This window comes from Gymnoscopelus microlampas, assembly GCF_963454915.1.
Source record: "Gymnoscopelus microlampas genome assembly, chromosome: 17".
Classification (NCBI taxonomy): domain Eukaryota; kingdom Metazoa; phylum Chordata; class Actinopteri; order Myctophiformes; family Myctophidae; genus Gymnoscopelus; species Gymnoscopelus microlampas.
In genome coordinates, this window is record NC_139954.1 from 31202469 (window position 1) to 31221031 (window position 18563).

At 42.3% G+C, this 18563-nt stretch overlaps 1 protein-coding gene across 3 annotated transcripts in view; it reads left to right on the forward strand.

Moving 5' to 3' along the window:
• The window catches only part of LOC311064976 (dedicator of cytokinesis protein 9), a 96048-nt gene that overhangs the window by 22070 nt on the left and 55415 nt on the right, over nt 1–18563 (forward strand). Inside the window, exon 1 of one of the 3 annotated variants that reach the window (XM_084085074.1) lies at nt 13372–13639. The exons of the other annotated variants lie outside the window; for them this stretch is intronic. Within the exon in view, the coding sequence (XP_083941200.1) occupies nt 13526–13639 (114 nt within the window). The 5' untranslated portion in view covers nt 13372–13525. Of the gene's footprint in view, nt 1–13371; nt 13640–18563 lie in introns of those variants that run through there. 3 annotated transcript variants of the gene reach the window in all.

An 18563-nucleotide genomic window follows, 5' to 3' on the forward strand; every position in this document is an offset into this window, starting at 1 on the left:
TCACAGAGGATTCCGCGTTTGGAAATGTCAGATATTGCGTTCACTGTGGCATTGCCAGAGAGCGTGTCATTGCATTGTTGCCGACATGCCCTAGCATGCGCGTGAAGAAGAATCCAGTGTCTTTGAGGCAGTAGATTTATCTTCACCAGCTGGGACACTTCAGACAATGTCTGCCTGTAGCCATGAATCATTGTCCGTTTAGGCTTGCTGTTATTTATGTTGGTGCTCTCTCAGTAATAACTGACAGCTTGTCTTTCCCAAAAGATATAAAACATTGCTTGAGAGGACAAAGAGGTTTGTGTTCTCTGCAATGCCTCAATGGATTGTGTAGCTTTAGGAAGTCTTCTCTTGGCCACTGAAGAGAAAGCCAGAGAAAGCACACAAGCTTAGCTTGTTAAATAAAATATATACATTCGAGAATGTATAGGGTAAAATCAAACGGCACGTCCATGGGCTATTAGACCCCCAAAGCAGCAACAAACGCCAAAGAAGAATCTTAATTCACTTCTATGTGGGATATCTGACTTTGCAGTTTTACGGCAGATTACTTCTCGTTATTCCATATGTTAAGCCTAAAAGCCCTCTGCAGTAACTGGGGAATGGGAGGAGTGGATCAGCGGGATAAATGTGAAAGGACACTCTCCCAACAGATCAATGGGTGTAATCAAAGTCTTCTCTCTGCCTCTGGTCTCTCACGTTCTTTCTCTATCAGTGAATCCCCTCATCCATGGGCTCGGCTGCTTGCTTCTGCAGCTAATCTCCTCGCCCCAAACAAATGTAGTTCAGTGTGTCAAGCACTGCTGAAATATTAACAGAGACGCAGGATACAGGCATGCATGCAAGCAAATAGGAGTTTAATGCACCAGCGTGTCGAGCGTGACCTGTGAAAGCACTTCACATTCTGCAAATGTGGTATGTTTGTGTCTCAATCAATGCCCCTCTGTGTCTTTAGTGTGACTGAACATGATGAAACGTGAGCCCATACCAGTTCCCAGTTGACAAGCTATGGCCTTTGGACATCAATGTACTGTCCATCAATAGACATCAATATATTATGGAATATATGCGTAACATCTGTTCATTTTATAGTCTGTATCAATGCTTAAAGGGCAACATCATGCATCAGTCAGCACAGTGACTTAAATAGTCGGATGTGCGTGTAAGTGTGCCTGTCTGAACATGTCTTCGTGTGTGTCACCCACAGCTACAGGAAGCACATAGACGAGCAGAAATAAACAGAGATGGACAATGTCCTGTTTCTCTGCCTGTCCTCCCCTTTCCTCGTAATGAGGACGTGAGACATAGCCAGTCCCTGCAGGTTACACTGCGTCATACCGGAGGTATGCTGCCACAGGGACGTGTTGTAGAACCACGTCCTATTGTATTAATTTAACTATTCCTTTCAGTTTCTCTTTCTCTCTCTCTCTCTGTGTGTATTTCGTCCCAATGAGGGATTTCCAGGTTATACTGGACTTCGAGTTAACAGCTATGCACTGTGTTTTTGTGTTTGTGTGCAACACTGTTGTTAAAACTGTCTGTGATTAACAACAGTCTATTGTATTTGGCCATGTGTTATGACTATTACGGGTATATGTGGAGGATGTGGATGAGACTGTCTGCTTTTGCCAACAAGACCACAGTCTTACACCTCGGTAGTAGCATCCTCTGCCCTCCGCCCCCACCCCTCCTTTTTCTGTAAATATGCCTTTTGTTGCTGCTGAGCTTTTACCGATGTATTGTATGTTTGTATTATATGTACAGTATGTATTGTATTCCTTACTGATGAATTGAGTACGATGGACCACAATGAAAATAAGCCCCTGCCCCTGAGGTATTTTGCATTATCCTTTTAGCATAACTTTTGACTGTACTACCTGTACTACTGTTAACAAGACAAAATGGCAATAAATAGCAATACAATTTATTTCATAGTAATAATAAATAATTGAAACACATTTCCCAATCATTTTAAAGGGTCTACACCATGAATTTTAACTTTTTCTACTTTTTTGTGTGTTTTTGGTCTCCCCTACCTCTCTTCTATCCCCAAAAATACCCCAGGTTGAACACTCAGGCTTTCACAGCAAATCTGAGGTTTTCTGTAAATTGGTCTCAAAACAGGCCAAACTGATTTACACCCTGACGTGACGTCACTCACGTCAGGGTACAATCCCTCCCGTTTTTCAGTTCCAACAAAAAAAAAAAAAAAATATATATATATATATATATATGTATATATATATATTTTTTGTTTTTGTACTTTTTCCACACAGAACCAGGAGATAACATGCATACAAACTGGCTCAATAGCGCCCCGTGCCAAACAGGACAATGTGGTATTTCAGGTGAAAGTGCTTTATAAGCCAGGGAGAAGTTAGTTGGAATGAATATATCTGAGGCTTGATTTAGGCTCAAACCTTTTGAAAAACGTTTGAGGGACATAAACAATATGATATTAAATATTATTATTATTTTTTAAATTCATGGTGTAGATCCTTTAATGGGGGGTTACTGTTTTCCAGCCTTGATTCTTTTCTGCTGCTTTTCTGTTCTTGATCACTTTGGGAGACATTTTAATCAAAGGTCAAGCTTGGGGCTGAATCATTCTGACCTTTCAGAAGTCTCTGTATGATCAGATTTAGTCATCCTCCTGATTATATCTGTGTGTGTACTGTACTTAGAACGGCGAGTACGGCATGTTGTGCTCAGCAAGCTGATAATCTTTTATAGAAATTAGAACTCTCCCGGTTGTTATCAAGGCATAAATCCTCCCATGTACTTGATATATTTTGTAAACAGAGATGTCTTTGAGGCTCAAGTCAGTCCTTTGGGGTTTACCACCATATTTGGATATTTCACATACTGTACCTCAATCAAACTCAAAGCTACTGTTTGTACTTCTTTTTACATTTCAGTTCTCCATGCAGTGAGGTCATAAATGTACAGTATTAGTCAGCTAGCATTATACTAGAATTAGATGTTTTTAATTAGGCCTGATATTTCTGTTTTAAACTTGTGACATAATTATATTGCTATATAAGACAGGCTGCTGCATGTTTGAACCCATGTTGCTCTGTTATTCATTCACTTGCTGGCTTCTCAGTTGAACTAAATAAGCAGTCAGCCATACTGTTGTTCGCCTGACTGTGGAAAAGGTCTCTGGAGCTCCCTCTGGATATAAGGATGGCATTATTACACCCCATTTATTTCATATTTATTCAGATTATCTCAATCACATTAGCTTTGCTTTATTACACATTGCTTTCTGTAGAGCAGAAATGGTCAGGTGAGGACACCTGCTTATTTCTAAAAATAGTTAAGAGATTAAATTGATTTATTTCTGCTCATGGACATGACCTTAGTTTTGGTACTGTATGCCTCATACATAAGAATCTCTGTCATGGAACAAAAACAGGTGTTAGTTTCTAACAGGTGTAATTTCTCTAACACAAAATCCTGAGTGTTAATTTAATTGAGTGTAAAAATGGCTACATTTTTAAACTCTCAGGAGTTAAATTAGCATAGGATTTTGCTGTGTTTTTGCAGTCAAGACAATGCGAAAAGGGAAAGAACAATAGTCGTATAATAAGAGTCCTGAATGACAGAGATAGGAGAGAGAAGGTGTGTGAGACAGATGCTTGCTGCATCTGCAGCTTGTTTCATGTCGGAAGCTCAGCATTGGCTGAAGCTGCAGCAGAGAACTCACACAGCATCCTTCATCCCCCCCTCCTCATCCCTCGCTCTCTGCTCTCTCTAACTCACTCACTCGCTCTATCTCGTCTGCTGACTGAGGCACTCCTGCGACCATCGACCAGGGCAGATCTGGGCTTTACAGTGAGGCTCGTCAGTGTGGTGGCTGGATGAGCGCATTCCTCCAGCTCCCCGCCTACTGTAGATTCGGCGCATCCCTGGCTCCCTTTAGCCACATATCGGGTACCTACCTTCCCTGAGTCTGAGGCTGGAGGTTCGTGGGTCTTAGGTTAGATCATGGACCAGGCTGGAGGAGCAGGAGCCGATCAAGGAAACTGGGTCACTGGCAGGCTTTCCTGACTGAAGCCTGACTGGACCGGGGAGTGATGGGTTGTACCACCAGTACGGTGGTGTTTGAGGGGCTGCGCACTGTCCTGGAGAGGAACTGTAGCGGCTACGTCTGTAAGGGTGCAGCCGAGCCCATCGGGCCATCTGAGGCCGAGCGAGCGCTGAGCCGGAGGGAATCCCGTGCGTGGCCAATGCCGAGAGTACTGAAGGTGTGCGTGTGTGTTTATAGTATGTGTGCTGCTCGTTCACACGTGAGTGTGTGTACTGTATACTGTGTGCGCAGTGCACATATATATGCATGATTGTTTTGTTAAGTTTGTCTGTGTGCAAAATTGTGTAGCTTGTGTGTTTTTGCACGCGCAATATACAGTATTTGTTATACTGTACATGCCTATGTGCACAGACATGCACTGAGCAATGCAATTGATTTGTTTTTTAATTTTCTTTGGAAATGTATTGAATGGTCTTTCTCCAAGTGGATTTTTAAGTCAGAGATGTTATTGTCAATAGAGACAAGCAGTCACTCTATAACCCATTGTCGCTATGGTCCTACCTTACACATTTAAATATAAATGGGACATGAAAGCACCATGCAGGAAGGACATGATGATATTGATCAATGATTCATACTGCAGTCATGTTAATAATATGTATTTGCAGGATTCTTGCCTGCAGTCCACACAGAACAGCCCTTTCCTCTATGAAGGAAACACACCCATTCTGTTTCTAGATTAAGTTTTAATGATGACTTTTATTTGCTCATACCCCCAAAAGCTGCATGATAAACAGTGTTAGTTTTGACCATTATGATGAATTCATGTGATTTAGAAGCAAATCTGTTTGAGCTTGGTAAAGTGAGCAAGCGGGAATGCATCAAATATAGGGCAGTGGGAGGGTTAGGTCTTATGTCTTGCTAAGTGCTGCATGGGGTAAAGCCACTGTGTGTGTGGGGGGGGGGGGGGGGGGGGGGGGGCACTGTGAGATCTTCATCTGCGAGCGGGCAGGGTTGGCAGTGCTTCTAGCGCTCCGTACCAGCTTGCCTTGCCCTGTCTTGTTTGTTTAGTGGCTGTGTGGTGGTGTAGCTGTGCTGCACCTCTTCTAGCAGGGTTGTGACAGTCATCAGATTGACTGACTGTGGTGACAGGGATGACAGCGACTGTTTGAGAAGCAGGGAAGTAGGTCAAGGGCAAGGGCGGACGCTCTTGGCTCAGAGATGGGAATCATCACTTAACCGGGTCAAATTAATCCTCACTCAGCATTTAGCAGTCTCAGAAATCAATAAGCTACTGTAAAAGATAAGATGAAAAAGATGTCTACAACAATATCTCAAATCATACGGTAGCGGGTGGCCAACAAATTCCAGTATAGGACAGAATAACTATTGAATTAATATTAGCACTTTTTTTTATATCTTACTATGTCTTTTTGTAGACAGAAATGAACCATACACTGGTGACCTTTTCACTACAGGATTCATACCGGCGTCATTATCTCGTCTGTGGGAATTTCAAGCAGGGTTGATGGGGTTAGAGGCCACACACATAAAGCATGTGTATACACACAGTATACATTACACACACACACACACACACACACACACACACACACACACACACACGCACACACGCACACACACACGCACACACGCACGCACACACACACACACCCCCATGCAGGGCAGGCGGTGGGAGGTTGATGTGCCGTCTCTGTTCCTACTGTTAGTCATTAGGTGGTCTGTTTTGGTCTGTTTTAAGGTTCTGTTATTCCACTCACTCTGATTACACCAGCGCACCCTTTTCCTTCCTCATGGAAACATATCTCACGCTCCTCTGGCGGCTGGGGGGGCTGGTTGTACATGCCTTTCAGGAACAAACGTCAGCGCAATCGAGGAGCTGAATACCCCTCATCCTTTTACACATGCTGGCTATCACTTGCTGCCCATTTTCACACAATGCCTGAGAAGCCATTATACGTTTTAATGATCTTCATGTTTTGTACGTTTACACAGGGGGGCAAAGCTTCCTTCCTATATTTCCAAGAAACGTTTGAGGCCAAGAGCAATACCGTCACGTAAAAACTAATGTGTGCTCCAGTCTTATCAATGGAATGTTGTTTCCAGGAATGAAGAAGTGTGTAGTGATGTCAGTTTGGTCCAGGATGAAAGTTGATTTTATCAGCTGATTGTTTTCAGGAGTAATGCCTCTTAACAGAGACCTTAATGTTTTTTGCTAGAATTGAATCATGTCTAATGAGTCAATTGTGCGGTTGTCAATGTGTTCGGAGTGCATTCAGTAAAACCAGGCCTGCATAGCATCACTGAAAATCAAGACACATTGTTCTCTCCTTTTAATAGATTCAGTTAACCTTGCCAAATACAGATCTGCTTTCCTTACTGTCTAAGTGATCTCAATGACTCCGAAATGACAGAATAGTCTGATTTACAGTAAGTGTTTGCAATTATAAATATTGATTAATATTATTGCATTTTTGCATACAGAATTTGCATACAGAATTTTCTATATTTACCACTGACTGTTCAAGAGTCAAGACACACACTTACCTGTAAGTCAGATTTATTGATTATTAGCTCTTGGATGTTGAAAAATAGCCAATCTTCAAGCTTACAACACATCAAAGCGTTGTGAGCTTGTAGATCTTATAGATCTACTAGTTTGTAGATCTGCTACACATAAGGTATTATACTTCATTGTACACCCATGTTGCTTGCTCAAACTAACCGATTTACAGCCGAAAAACATGACATGGCAGAAAATCAGTTATCTTTGGCAAACAAGCTATAAATCTACATACATTTGCATGAAAAAACATGATTTCTGCAGGAGAAAGTGATGAGATTGCTCCCTGTCCCCCCTTGTTTTAGTGTTATTGCCTTAAGGCAGCTAAAAGGCATACTTTGCTCAGCTTAAGTATTGTTGTTCCTTCCATAATTGTTTCCTACTTTGTTAGGCATCTCAGTCATCCTATATTGCTCGAGGGAGGGTTCCACACAGGAACCTTGAGAATGTTTTCCTCCTTCCTTTGCTGATTTAGACACAGGACCATTATCCCCAGCACTTGTTCAGAGTAGTTTTTTCTCAATTTAAGTTATTCAATGTAAGCATTTATCAGTAGATTACTGTAGCATATAAAAATAGTATTTTTTTCTAATCTGACTGATTATTATCAAGAGCCATGCTGTATTGGTGGCCGGGCAGGTGTAGCCCATTAACTGCAACTCATAGTACTGTATACTCTCCAAAGTAGTTTTAGATTTTCAAGGAAGCCATGATTCCATTCGTTTCACTACAGTATGAAAACCAACTTGAAGAGACTTGCTTCAGATAGATAATCCAACGCAGCAAATGTCTGAGCACCATGCATTTTGGTCAAAGTTATGTTATCATTGCGTTTTAATGTATTTTTAAGGTTGATTTAAAAATCTGAAAAATAGTGCTGTGTTGGCAAAGGCAAAACCATTTTCAATGAGCTGTTGGCTCATTGAAAATATAACTATAATAACTATAATACGCAAGGATCATGATCAAGGAGAAAATAGGCGTGTAACAATAGGAGTTTTCATTCATTTGTAAACATGAAATCAAAAAATAATGCAATTAATGGAAATAGCCTATGGTCTATGTTTATGTACGATATAAGCCTATGGACAAAGTCATGAATAGACAATAACATGTATTGACGATGGTATAGTCCTTTAACCCTTTAAGACCGGGAACGCATGTCATTTTAGATTTCTTTGGCTATTGAAAAACAGCAGATACACATGCTCAGCGTGGCACTGAGTGCCGCACTATGAACTTGTAGATCTACAATAAAATAAAAAAATCTTGACAATTTGTGCAAATCTTTGAATATATTTATTTTTTAAGCGAACATTTGTAACTCAAATCTTTGCTTTTCTGGGGGTCTTAATGGGTTAAGCTATGGAGAGTAAGCTACTAACAGCCCTCCTAACAATATTTGTGACTGCATGTGTGTGTCAGTACTCAGTTGGTCCCGTGTTCCCTAGTATGTAACGGTTACGTCTTCCATGTGTCCCATGTGTTTCCAGTTGTTCCTGCACCAATGGTGCCATGACAACTTCCTGTATAGATTACTGCTTTTCGGGAATAAAGTGACTCATCCTGAATCTGGTGATCGTGCTGCATTGAGACGACAGTCTCCTGGCTTCATTTTTGCACCCTGTTATTCTCAATTATGATTGTCTTTATCTCAAGGGTAACATCTCACTGTGGCAGTGGTTCTCAACCAGTGGTACGGGGACCACCAGTGGTCCTTGAGGGGGTTCCAGGTGGTTCCCAGCGTATTGATGGAGCGTTGGTAACCAGTTTAGTAGACCTTGTATTGTGAATTTGTACTTCCATGTACTGTTGTTCTCATGTCTTACTAAATAAAGTACATCAATCAACCAAATGGACCCTTATTAGGTAGATCTTTAACTCTTGAGAGTGTAAAAAGAAACCAAACCATTTGGTTTCATTTTATACTCTCTAGAGTAAAATTATTGTTAAACATCTGCATTACTTATTTAAAGAATTGTTATTTTTATCAACGTTTGCCTGTTATCTCTCCTATGGTACCAACATCAATACAGCATGGAATTGTGGACACAATCGTGTCCAACGATAACAAAATGTTCCAAGTTTTGGGTCTGAGAGTCTAAATCTCATCAAACGGTGGTCCGTGGCTCAAATGCCGAATTAGTAATGGACCTTGAAATGAAAAGGGTTGAAAACAAATGTACCGTGGGAATCACAGGCCACTGGGTGGTGGGTCCTGGAGCTTGTGCTACTACAGTACATGTGCGATGACGAGGGAGGGTCTGCATGTTTTCATTACATTCCAGGTTACACCCTGTTTTCCTCTGGATCATGCAGGGAAGGCTCAGTGATTGCATCAAGCCCTTGTTATGCAATTGACCGGCCCAATAGTAGTATTGTACAGGCCTGGGGTGGATGCTGGCTGGGCGTGTGGGAGGTGGCAGGCTGGATGGGCTTCATCTGCTTGACGTGGCATCAAGCCCTGCTTGTTATGACATCAATATGGAGAGATTAATCATTACAGTATGAGGAAAATGCTCTGCTTATAGTGGTAATGACGTCTATTGAACTATAAAGACGGCAATGACTCAAATCATTTGAACATCTTAAATATTATCCAAAAATACAGTTACTCATTAGTTAATTTGGTGGGTAGAATCCAATAAGAATCTGAAATGAATGTAGACAACAAGACCATATAAAGCAGATCCTTAATGAGAAAGAAGGATAATGTGCATTCAATTAACATAAAAACCCTCCTCCTGGCTGTGTTTTCTGTCTGTGCAATACCATCAGTTAGGATTTTGCTAAAAGCAGATTGAAATTGATGACAATTGTCAGATCAAGTCTGAAATTGTTCAGACGTAACCATAAACAAACCCGATACGCCCATGTATAGGCAGGACCATGTCCACATCACTCTGACTCAGACATAACCATAAACAAACTCATCTCAAAAGTCTTCAGTCTGTGCTGCTGAACCAAAAGGCACAACAGTAGAAGTCATCAGCATTTGCAAATAAGTATGTAACACATTTAATAATGCAGAAGGAAACGGATGTGTTTGCTCTGTCTTTCTGAGATGTGGTTGTGTGAAGTCTGGTTTTAGAGTTTACAACAACTTCCTCGTCACGCCAAAAGTGTGAACTTGCTAGGTTCCTTTTGAAAGGCTTTTTAACAGGTTTAGCAGTCTTATTTAATCATTATCCATATTGTTACGATGTGGCTCCTCAGAGGTTAGCCATCTAGAAGAGGTTCTGTCTGTCTGCGTGTCTGCTTGTTTGTCTGCTTGTCTGTGTGTCCAGGGCTAATCTCGGAAATGCCTTGTGCACACTGCCAGTTTGCCACAGAAGTACTTCCACTATTTATATCTTTTAATCACGTTTTGTACTTTTTTTTCTGATGCAGAGTCACACAATTGTAAAACCGTGTCTATTCACCAGAAGTGCTGAAAAGCAGCAGAAAATAAAACATATGTCCAGCCTGTTGCCATGCTTTCACCTGTCAGGTATTTGTCAAGAATACAGCCCAAATAGGTAATCTCTTCCTTGCTAGAGATTACTGTGTCATCGACTTTGACCTTGAAATCATTTACCTTTATCTTACGGAGGGAATGTTTGTTCCCCCCCAAAAAAAAAATGTTTTAACAAGGTGTAGTGACAGTTTGTAATCGGTAAGCCAAGTACGGATTTTGGTGAGTTCAGAGCTGCGAACTCAACCTGCATCCTTCCTCAACCTGCATCGGTTTGTGTGAATGGGTGAATGGATGGGTGAATGTAATGCACAATCTATGTACTGTAATGCGCTTTGGATAAGAGTGCTATATAAATGCACCATTTACCATTTCTTTACCATTCAACATTACAAATTAGCATTTCAAGACTATGGGAGAGTTATCTGGGTTGAGAGACAGTATAACCCCGTTAAATTGTGAAACCCTGAATCTAGGTTTGATGGTAACAATTAGTATTCACCGTTCAGGACATGGTTGTGGTCTGAGACAATGTTGTTGGCCAGCCTTATTATGTTAGGCAGAGGGGGTTGGCTTACAATCTTCGCAGATTTTCATTTGTTTGAGCAGATCTCTCTTTCCTCAATAGCAGTGGTTCCTCTGCCAGTTAAACCATCCTGTGGGATTGACACCCTGCCTAAAACACTTTATTTGTAGTGGTACCAGTGGAAAGATCTAGCATCACATTTTCTAAATACTATGTTAGTGGAGAGAGGAATAACACTTGAGCACACTGGCTTGACTATGAAGGCAGCTTTGTGTACTTTCAAGTAGCTGTCAGTCATCTGGGAATACAGTAGCATGGCTGCAGTGCATAAGAGGAAGTCTCTTTGAAGTTATCTCTTATTGCTAGAGATAGGAACTGCCTGGGAGAGGAAGCCAGTAGCTCCTCCTGTTTCTGTTCAAACACATTAGGCTTCCATGATCAAAGTTAGACAGCTATAACACAGTTAATGTGCCATTGTTCTCTGTGCGTCACCTACTGTAACATAAAAAAAAATATGTGCAATTAGGTTACACCATTGATGGTACCAGACCACTCAAATTATGGTTTACTTTAGTGTCAGTATAAACCTACAAAAAATTAATAGAATATCTAGATTATCTTCTGCAGTATATAATGGTTATAAATTTAAATGACTTTTAGAGATGTTTTTTTTTTTAGAGATGTTGTCTATTATATACAGTAGCAGGGGTAAATAGCAATACCTTAAGTCATATAAACTTCCCCTGTCCACGAAGATGGACGTTCACTCGTTCAGTAAACAAAGTGGGTGTTAAGAAGAATGTTGGATAAAAATTGGTCTCATGATTGTTGTTGAGTAGGAGTACTAGTGTATATTGTGCTAACACAAGTGTGCACTCCACTATTTGAGTGCACGTCCAATCAGTGCAGATAAACAGGCGATGACACACGGGTCGAAATAGCAAGACGTGAAGCTGACACACGTCGAGCTATCTAGGGCAGTCTCTTTCCCAGGAAAACACCTGCCTCGTATAGTGTAGCTGTGACGATGGTATTCCAACTCAAAAACCTATCAACGTTTCTCACTCATCGTCAGCTATCTGTTGTAGCGAAGCGACAGGGAAGACAGCTCTTATCAGACACAGGAAGTGGGTGATGACTCATCCCCTGCTACTTTAAGCCCTGGGAGAACTGGCGTATCTGCCCTTAGGAAGATTTCTGAATTGTAAGACATTCCACTGTGGAACCTGTCATGATCGTTAAGGCTCCCCGACCCAGTCCCAGTGTTTTCTCCATGCCTTCAATAGAATCTTAGGAGGAATTTAAATGGACTTGTAAGGGTAAATTTTTCCAGGATTTTGCTGTATATATTGTGACTATAAGGGGTATTTGAGTAAGGGGGGGGGGGGGTAGTTTGGTACTGTACTGTGATGATGGGGAGATGCAGGTGACAGTGGGAGGAGAGCAGCTGTAAAGTTAGCCTGGCCCCTCCCCCATGGCGTTAAACTCTGACACAGGCGTGAAAAGATAACATCCTCCCCGCTCTGGCCCACGGAGGAATCCGGAGGGTCAGGCCCACTCCAAGGTGGGTTGGCTGGGGCTGCGTCACATTGGAATGCCCCTCCAGCAGATGGATCAACAACCGGGGGGCTGGGGGGGCAGACAGGAGTCAGGTCTAATCTCTCCCCACGCCTCACCCCTGTGATTACAAACAGACTATGTGAGATTCCACAGCTACAGTCATACGTTGAGAATATCTGGAGATATAATCACAACACATCATATATTACATATCGTCACTGTCGGGCAGAAACCTTGTATCTCCATATTTCATCTTTTTTTTTATACCAATTTTATACTTCCCGTATGACAGTGTCACGTAAAAGTATCGTAAATAGCCCAAAAAAATGGGACATTTTCACCTAAAATGACATGCCCTAAATAGAGACGCCAGGTTGAAAGCGTTAAGTCTGTGGTGGGTTGTATAAATGGGTTTTATAAATATTTACCCAATGAAAAGTATTAACAAGAGCTTGTGACTGCGACATACTAGCGTCATGTCCAGGGGGTGTACTTGTACATCAAGCTGCCTCACGCTTAGGAAACAGGAGCTAGGCTCCTGACCAGTGGGCCACATGACTGAGGAACCATTGGTCCCTAAGGCTACCTACTACGTACTTGTGACTAAATAATAACACAGGACACAGGTTATTTTTCCATTTCCTGAAAACGAACGGTTTTGGACATAAAAGGTTTCTGCCCAAAAGCGACGATATCTAGCATACAGAATGTAATAGTTTAGTTTAGATGGGGGTGTATGTTGGGGTATTATTTTGGTTAAGAACTGTCCATGTTGTATCAGAGGCACTCGCTATGAACTCTGATCCACCCATACTGGTGTTTCACAGAGGGCTTATTCGTGTTACTTCTCCAGAAGAAATACTTGAGCTGCCTTGAGGTATTCATCTGTTGCCTCTCATTCTCCTCTGTAGTCAGTTCTCAATGTTGTAGTGGAAGGCAGCTCTTAGTCCAGCTGTCCTGCTACAGAAGGCGCGGACAGTCCCTGGTCAGACTGTAATACTTAAGGAATGTGTCTCTTTTAGTTTCCTTTTGTCAGGCCTGTGTCAGTGTGCAGGTGGATGGCAAGGGGTCAGATAACTTTGGTAGAGTGTGTGCGTGCGTGCGTCGGTGTGTTTGTGTGTTACTCCCCTAGGCAGTACAGCTGAGTGTGGGAGGGGCCATCTCTCCAGCCTGGGTGTGAGTCCCGGGCGTTCTTCAGACTCCCAGAGCCCAGAGCGGTGTGTAGAGGGAGAGCTGTTAGCGTAAGAGTGTATGTGTGGAGGAGAAACTTCCCTGACTTTTTCCTGCGCAAGGCTTTTCTCCATTGGATATGCTGGCTGTCCGCTTGTCTTTGGGATCTAGTGAGGAGATATCCTGCCACAGCTGTTGACAATGCAAGGAAGGGCAAATAAAACCCCAAAGAAGGAACTGGTCATTGAGTCTCCGCAGCAGTACAAGGGTCTAGATGCAGCGGAGACAGAGGTAGACGCTGTACCACAGGTGGTGGTAAGTCATGGAAGGACTAGATGTAAATTAAACTTTAAAAACTTGCATGCGTGCTTCACTGCTAAGCTATTCAATTTATCCTGTCATACTCTACAATGTCTTGTAGAACTACATGTACATAACTGTCTATGTATTGATTTGTCATGGTCAATACTGTAATACAGTAAGGCTGCGATAGTTGGAAGGAGAAAAACAAGTTGTGGTGAAGTGTAAAACAAGAGCCTGAGAACTGAGGTAATTTCTTGGTGATTCCTCACAATGCTGAGGAATGGCAGGAGTCACATTTTCAAAAGTGCTATGTTAGCACCAGCAGAGAGGGCGATGGCCTTTACAGGTGCTAAAACTACCTGAATGGATATGTGCAGCACAACGTTACTGAGCACCCCTCGTAAAAAAAAGCACCATTCGGCTCAAAAGTCAACTTTAACAACAGGAATATAATCCGTGGCAGGTTGAAATTTTCAACCCACTTCCTGGGTCTCTACAGTGATCTCTATGAACAACAGTCAGTAGCAAAACATTACATGTATGGGTTATGGGGCACTATACATTACCATTGTTTGAGTCTGGGTAAAGACTGCTGTGCTGTGCTGTGCTGTGCTGTGCTGTGCTGTGTAGGGCTGTCACCATTACAAATTTAAGTTGACGATTAATTATCACTCAAATAATTGCGATTAACGATTTAATTGTGTCTCTGTCATTGAAAATGTATGGAACATTATGAATAAAAATGACATTTCTGTTTGGATTTTAGTTTTCGTAAACAAAAGTTGCACAGGGCAGATATGACAAATAACACATATTTAATTACTGTATACTTAAAAATAAACATTAATAGTGGAAATAGCCGATCTATAAGCTTATAGATCTGCTATTTCCTGCTATTAGACGATTATGTAATAATTGTGACAGGCCTTGTGCTGTGCTGTGCTGTGCTGTGCTGTGCTGTGCTGTGCTGTGCTGTGCTGTGATGTGATGGAAGGAATGGGAGCAGAGCTGGTGCCTAGCGAGACAGCTGTCACTGTCCTGTGGAGTTGGAGCTGAACAGTCTGCTCCAGAAGCTTCAACTGTCAGTTCTTATTGCAAATTGGTGTTTGTTTATGGACTTAAGCACTAGGCTATATACTTCGTTGTGTGATGAATAGCGATTATATTTTTGAAAATAACTTTTATAAATTGTATGAAATATATACACCTACCTAAAAAATCTTGACCTACCGTATGTTCACCTAGAATGACATGCCCAAAATAGGGACACTAGGGTTAATGTGGTTAATCTTACAGATGTTGGACGGCTCCATTCTCTAAAAAGTATATCAATAACAAAATACTTACATTATTTATGCTACTACATGTTTTTTTAAGTGGCCATTTTTATACTGCACAAGTCAGCAGCAAAACAGGATCTTGTGTCCTTTCCAAGATTAATCAGTTGTTTTGTTAGTGATCTTCAAGACCTCAGTGGTCTTTTGTCTGACTTAAGGTTCTACAGTAACAGAGAACCAGGCCCATTCACTATGTTCATTATGGTCAGAGCTGTGGGCAGAGGGAATGACTGGGCTCCTGTTTGTGAATGGGCATTTTCTTACCCAGTGCTTAGTGTACAGTGTGGTTTGACCCCTCTGGTCACTGACATAAGCATGTGGGGGAGCTCAGTCAGTGCTGATGTGGAGGGGAGTACATGGAGAGAGTGGGAGGCTATGGAGACAGACAATAGACCAGATTATTGTCATCAGCAGGGGAGAGTGGGTTTAGGAATCCAAAAATGGTGAGAGGAGGAAACCATCCCTAATAATGGGGCCAAATCTGTTTAGCGGAAAAAATATCTGGATGGTTAAGCCCCTTTTTTCTTTAATTTCAGGTTTTTTAAGTGCAACAGTTAGGACACCAGGTTTGTGGGACGCTAAAAGCATAATTGTAGATTAATGTGGGAGAGTTAAAATACATAACCTTTGCCTGTTCCTCAGATTTCGTTTCGGTACATGTTCCCATTTTCAGTTTTTTTTGTTCCTCTGCAACAACTGTTGATTAAGTGCCTTCAACTCTGAACGGACCCATACAGTATGTATGCCCCATGTGCAGGATGTTTGGGTATTGCCGGTATCTGATTGGCTGTCTGTCTGAGGCTGAAGTGTAATTGTCGTTGTATTGTGTCTCAGGCTATGAAAAGGTTGGCACTGGGGTGGGCGTGTGGTTCTAATTTTTTCTTGGGCTTAGGTTGCCACTGTGTCTATTCTACTGTCATTGACTGTCATATGTGCCGGAGAAGGGCCTGAATGTCCCTGTTGGGGGGACACTATTGCGATCGACTGGTATTTATTTATTTTTATTTTTTTCCCGACTGGTGCTGGTCTAGCACCCCGCCGTTTTCCATTGTGTTGCGCGATCGTTGTTGTGTATTGGCTGCATGCTTGCCTCTCGCCGCAATGACTGTTCTGTTACTGGCTACGTGCAGTTGCTCTCTCAACTCGACCAACTAGGTGTCAGACAAGCTAATACATAACACATCGTTGTTCTTTGTATGCTGTCTGTGGGTGTGAAAGATGCAGATGCTCTTATTGTAGGCTGCTACAGCATGGAGTATAGCTCACATCTCGCCGACTGTGTTAGAACAGCATTTTCGATTTGTCAGGTCCATAAAATGAAAGGTGCTATCCGGGTGCGTCGGCTCCACTTGGATCTCGGAACCAATTTCAGGGGTCCATTAGGGTTTGGGTCCGTCATTGTGAACCCGTCAAGAGCTATGTGTATAATATCTAATCTAATATATGTTCACTATTCATTCTGCCTTCCTTATTACTAAGTGATGTTTATTGAAATGAAATCCAATGTTTCATGTAGTTCTCTATAGAGTTCACTATAGAGTAAGCTTGAATGTCCCTTAAATAGAAAGTCTGAAAATTACTTTAACATTTACAATCTTCTTTATCCAGAGCTATAGTAGTCTCGCGTCACCAGACTACTATTCCACAATCTCTGAATGCTATATAGAGTCTGGAACTCCACTTCCCGAAAGCTGTGTAACGGAAGTTGTTCAGACCGGAAAGACATTCGACCAATCACGACGCGGTGCCCGCGGACCTGTAGTCCTAGTGGAAACAGAACCGAGGCGGAAGCATAGTCATAGGAGCGGTAGATTCATGTTATTTGTGCGAGGATTGTTTATCACAGAAAACTGAGAAAGGTATCATGGAATTAACGCCGAAAAAACTGTGAAAGAAGACACTAGTAGACATAAACGATGTTTATGAGATTCGTTGATTCCAGTCGGACTCTGCACAATGCTGAAACGGACGTGGGTAGGGGAGGGGCATCCGCTTTCCACTTACACATGATCAGAGCTTCCGAGTCCCAGACTGTATGTCGGAAACATTTGTAAATTGTGGGAGGCAACAGTCTGGCCACGCGAGACTAGAGCTATAGTGCTTATAGTTAGTTAATACAATTCCAAGGAGTCTATTTGGTTACATTTGTATACTCTTATACACCAAAACTGACAGTGAACGCCATGACGTCACCGTTGAAAACCCCCCAGCTAATGTCCCCCGCTGTAAAACCAGAGTAATACTTGGTTGTGTACTGGTGTTGCGCGCCAAAAATAGCAGATCTCCAAGCTCACAACGTATCACAGCGTGCCGCGTTGTGTGCTTGTAGATTGGCTAATTCCGGAACGCAACTAAGGATAAACCGGCCATAACACCAAGCCGGCGCACCAACACACCTACAACTCTGTGATCATTGTGATTTTGGTTACATTTTGGAGCCACACACACACACACACACACACACACACACACACACACACACACACACACACACACACACACACACACACACACACACACACACACACAACCTGTACACACATTGTTTGTCTGTGCTGTTATCTACTGTAACACAAGTCTTTAATCATCTTCACTTCCTGACTCACCTGGCCTGTCTGCCCACACTCTCCGTTTCATTAGTAGTCTCTCTGTATATCTCTTTCTCGACTTACATTCTCTCTTATCTCTCTTTCCCCATCCCTCTCTTCCTCTGTCTCCCTCTGTGTGTCTCGAGACAACCTCACTGTGAGCTTTGTATGTAATGTATGGGCCGGTCAGACAGTGTACATTTGTGTTCTATTTAGAAAATTTTGGAGTAAGCCGTTGCTCATTGCAAGGGTGCCTGATAATGTCTCTCAGGCCTGCCGCAGGTGGCATACAGACAGGGTGGCACCCTCCTCCCCGTCGTCCTCTATTCGCTCCCTGTCTCTGAAACTGATAGAGGGAGAGATACGAGAACCAGTCCCGCCTGTCCATGACGCGAGGTGCTGCGTTATCGTCATCGAGACCCGCCAGCAACACACACACGTTAGAATTGGTCAATATTCAAGACTCTCCCTCTGAGATCATGCTAGCATTATCAGCTCCAGATGTGGAGGCAACATGCTCTTAAAGCCTAATTTATACACAGTATAAGATCCTGAGTGTTCATTTAACTCTGAGAATGTATGTTTGTACACTTCATTAGTTAAATGAACGCTCAGGATTTTTACAGTGTGCTTAATCGTAGTACAGTGTCGCTTTAAAAAAAAGTGGCTCGATGCGTCATGTACTTTGTTGTAAATCTGTTATTTGTCAGCGAGAGACCTTGTCCTACATGATTAAAGATCTAGCTGCACTACACTATTCACTTCACACCCCGCTATCTCCCTGGCTGTTAGATTCACACATACTTCAGCATTAGATCCCTCCTCCTATCAGCTGGTGCTGTTGAGAGGCTGCATTACATATAGCTATCTCTAATGCCAACTTTATCTCCACAGTGTCTATGCAATCAGGCCTCAGCAAGTGGATTTTAGTGGATTGGGATCATGACAACATTACACAGCTACTGGGTGTCATGATGTACCACAAATCTTCCTTTCATCACCTTATTGTAT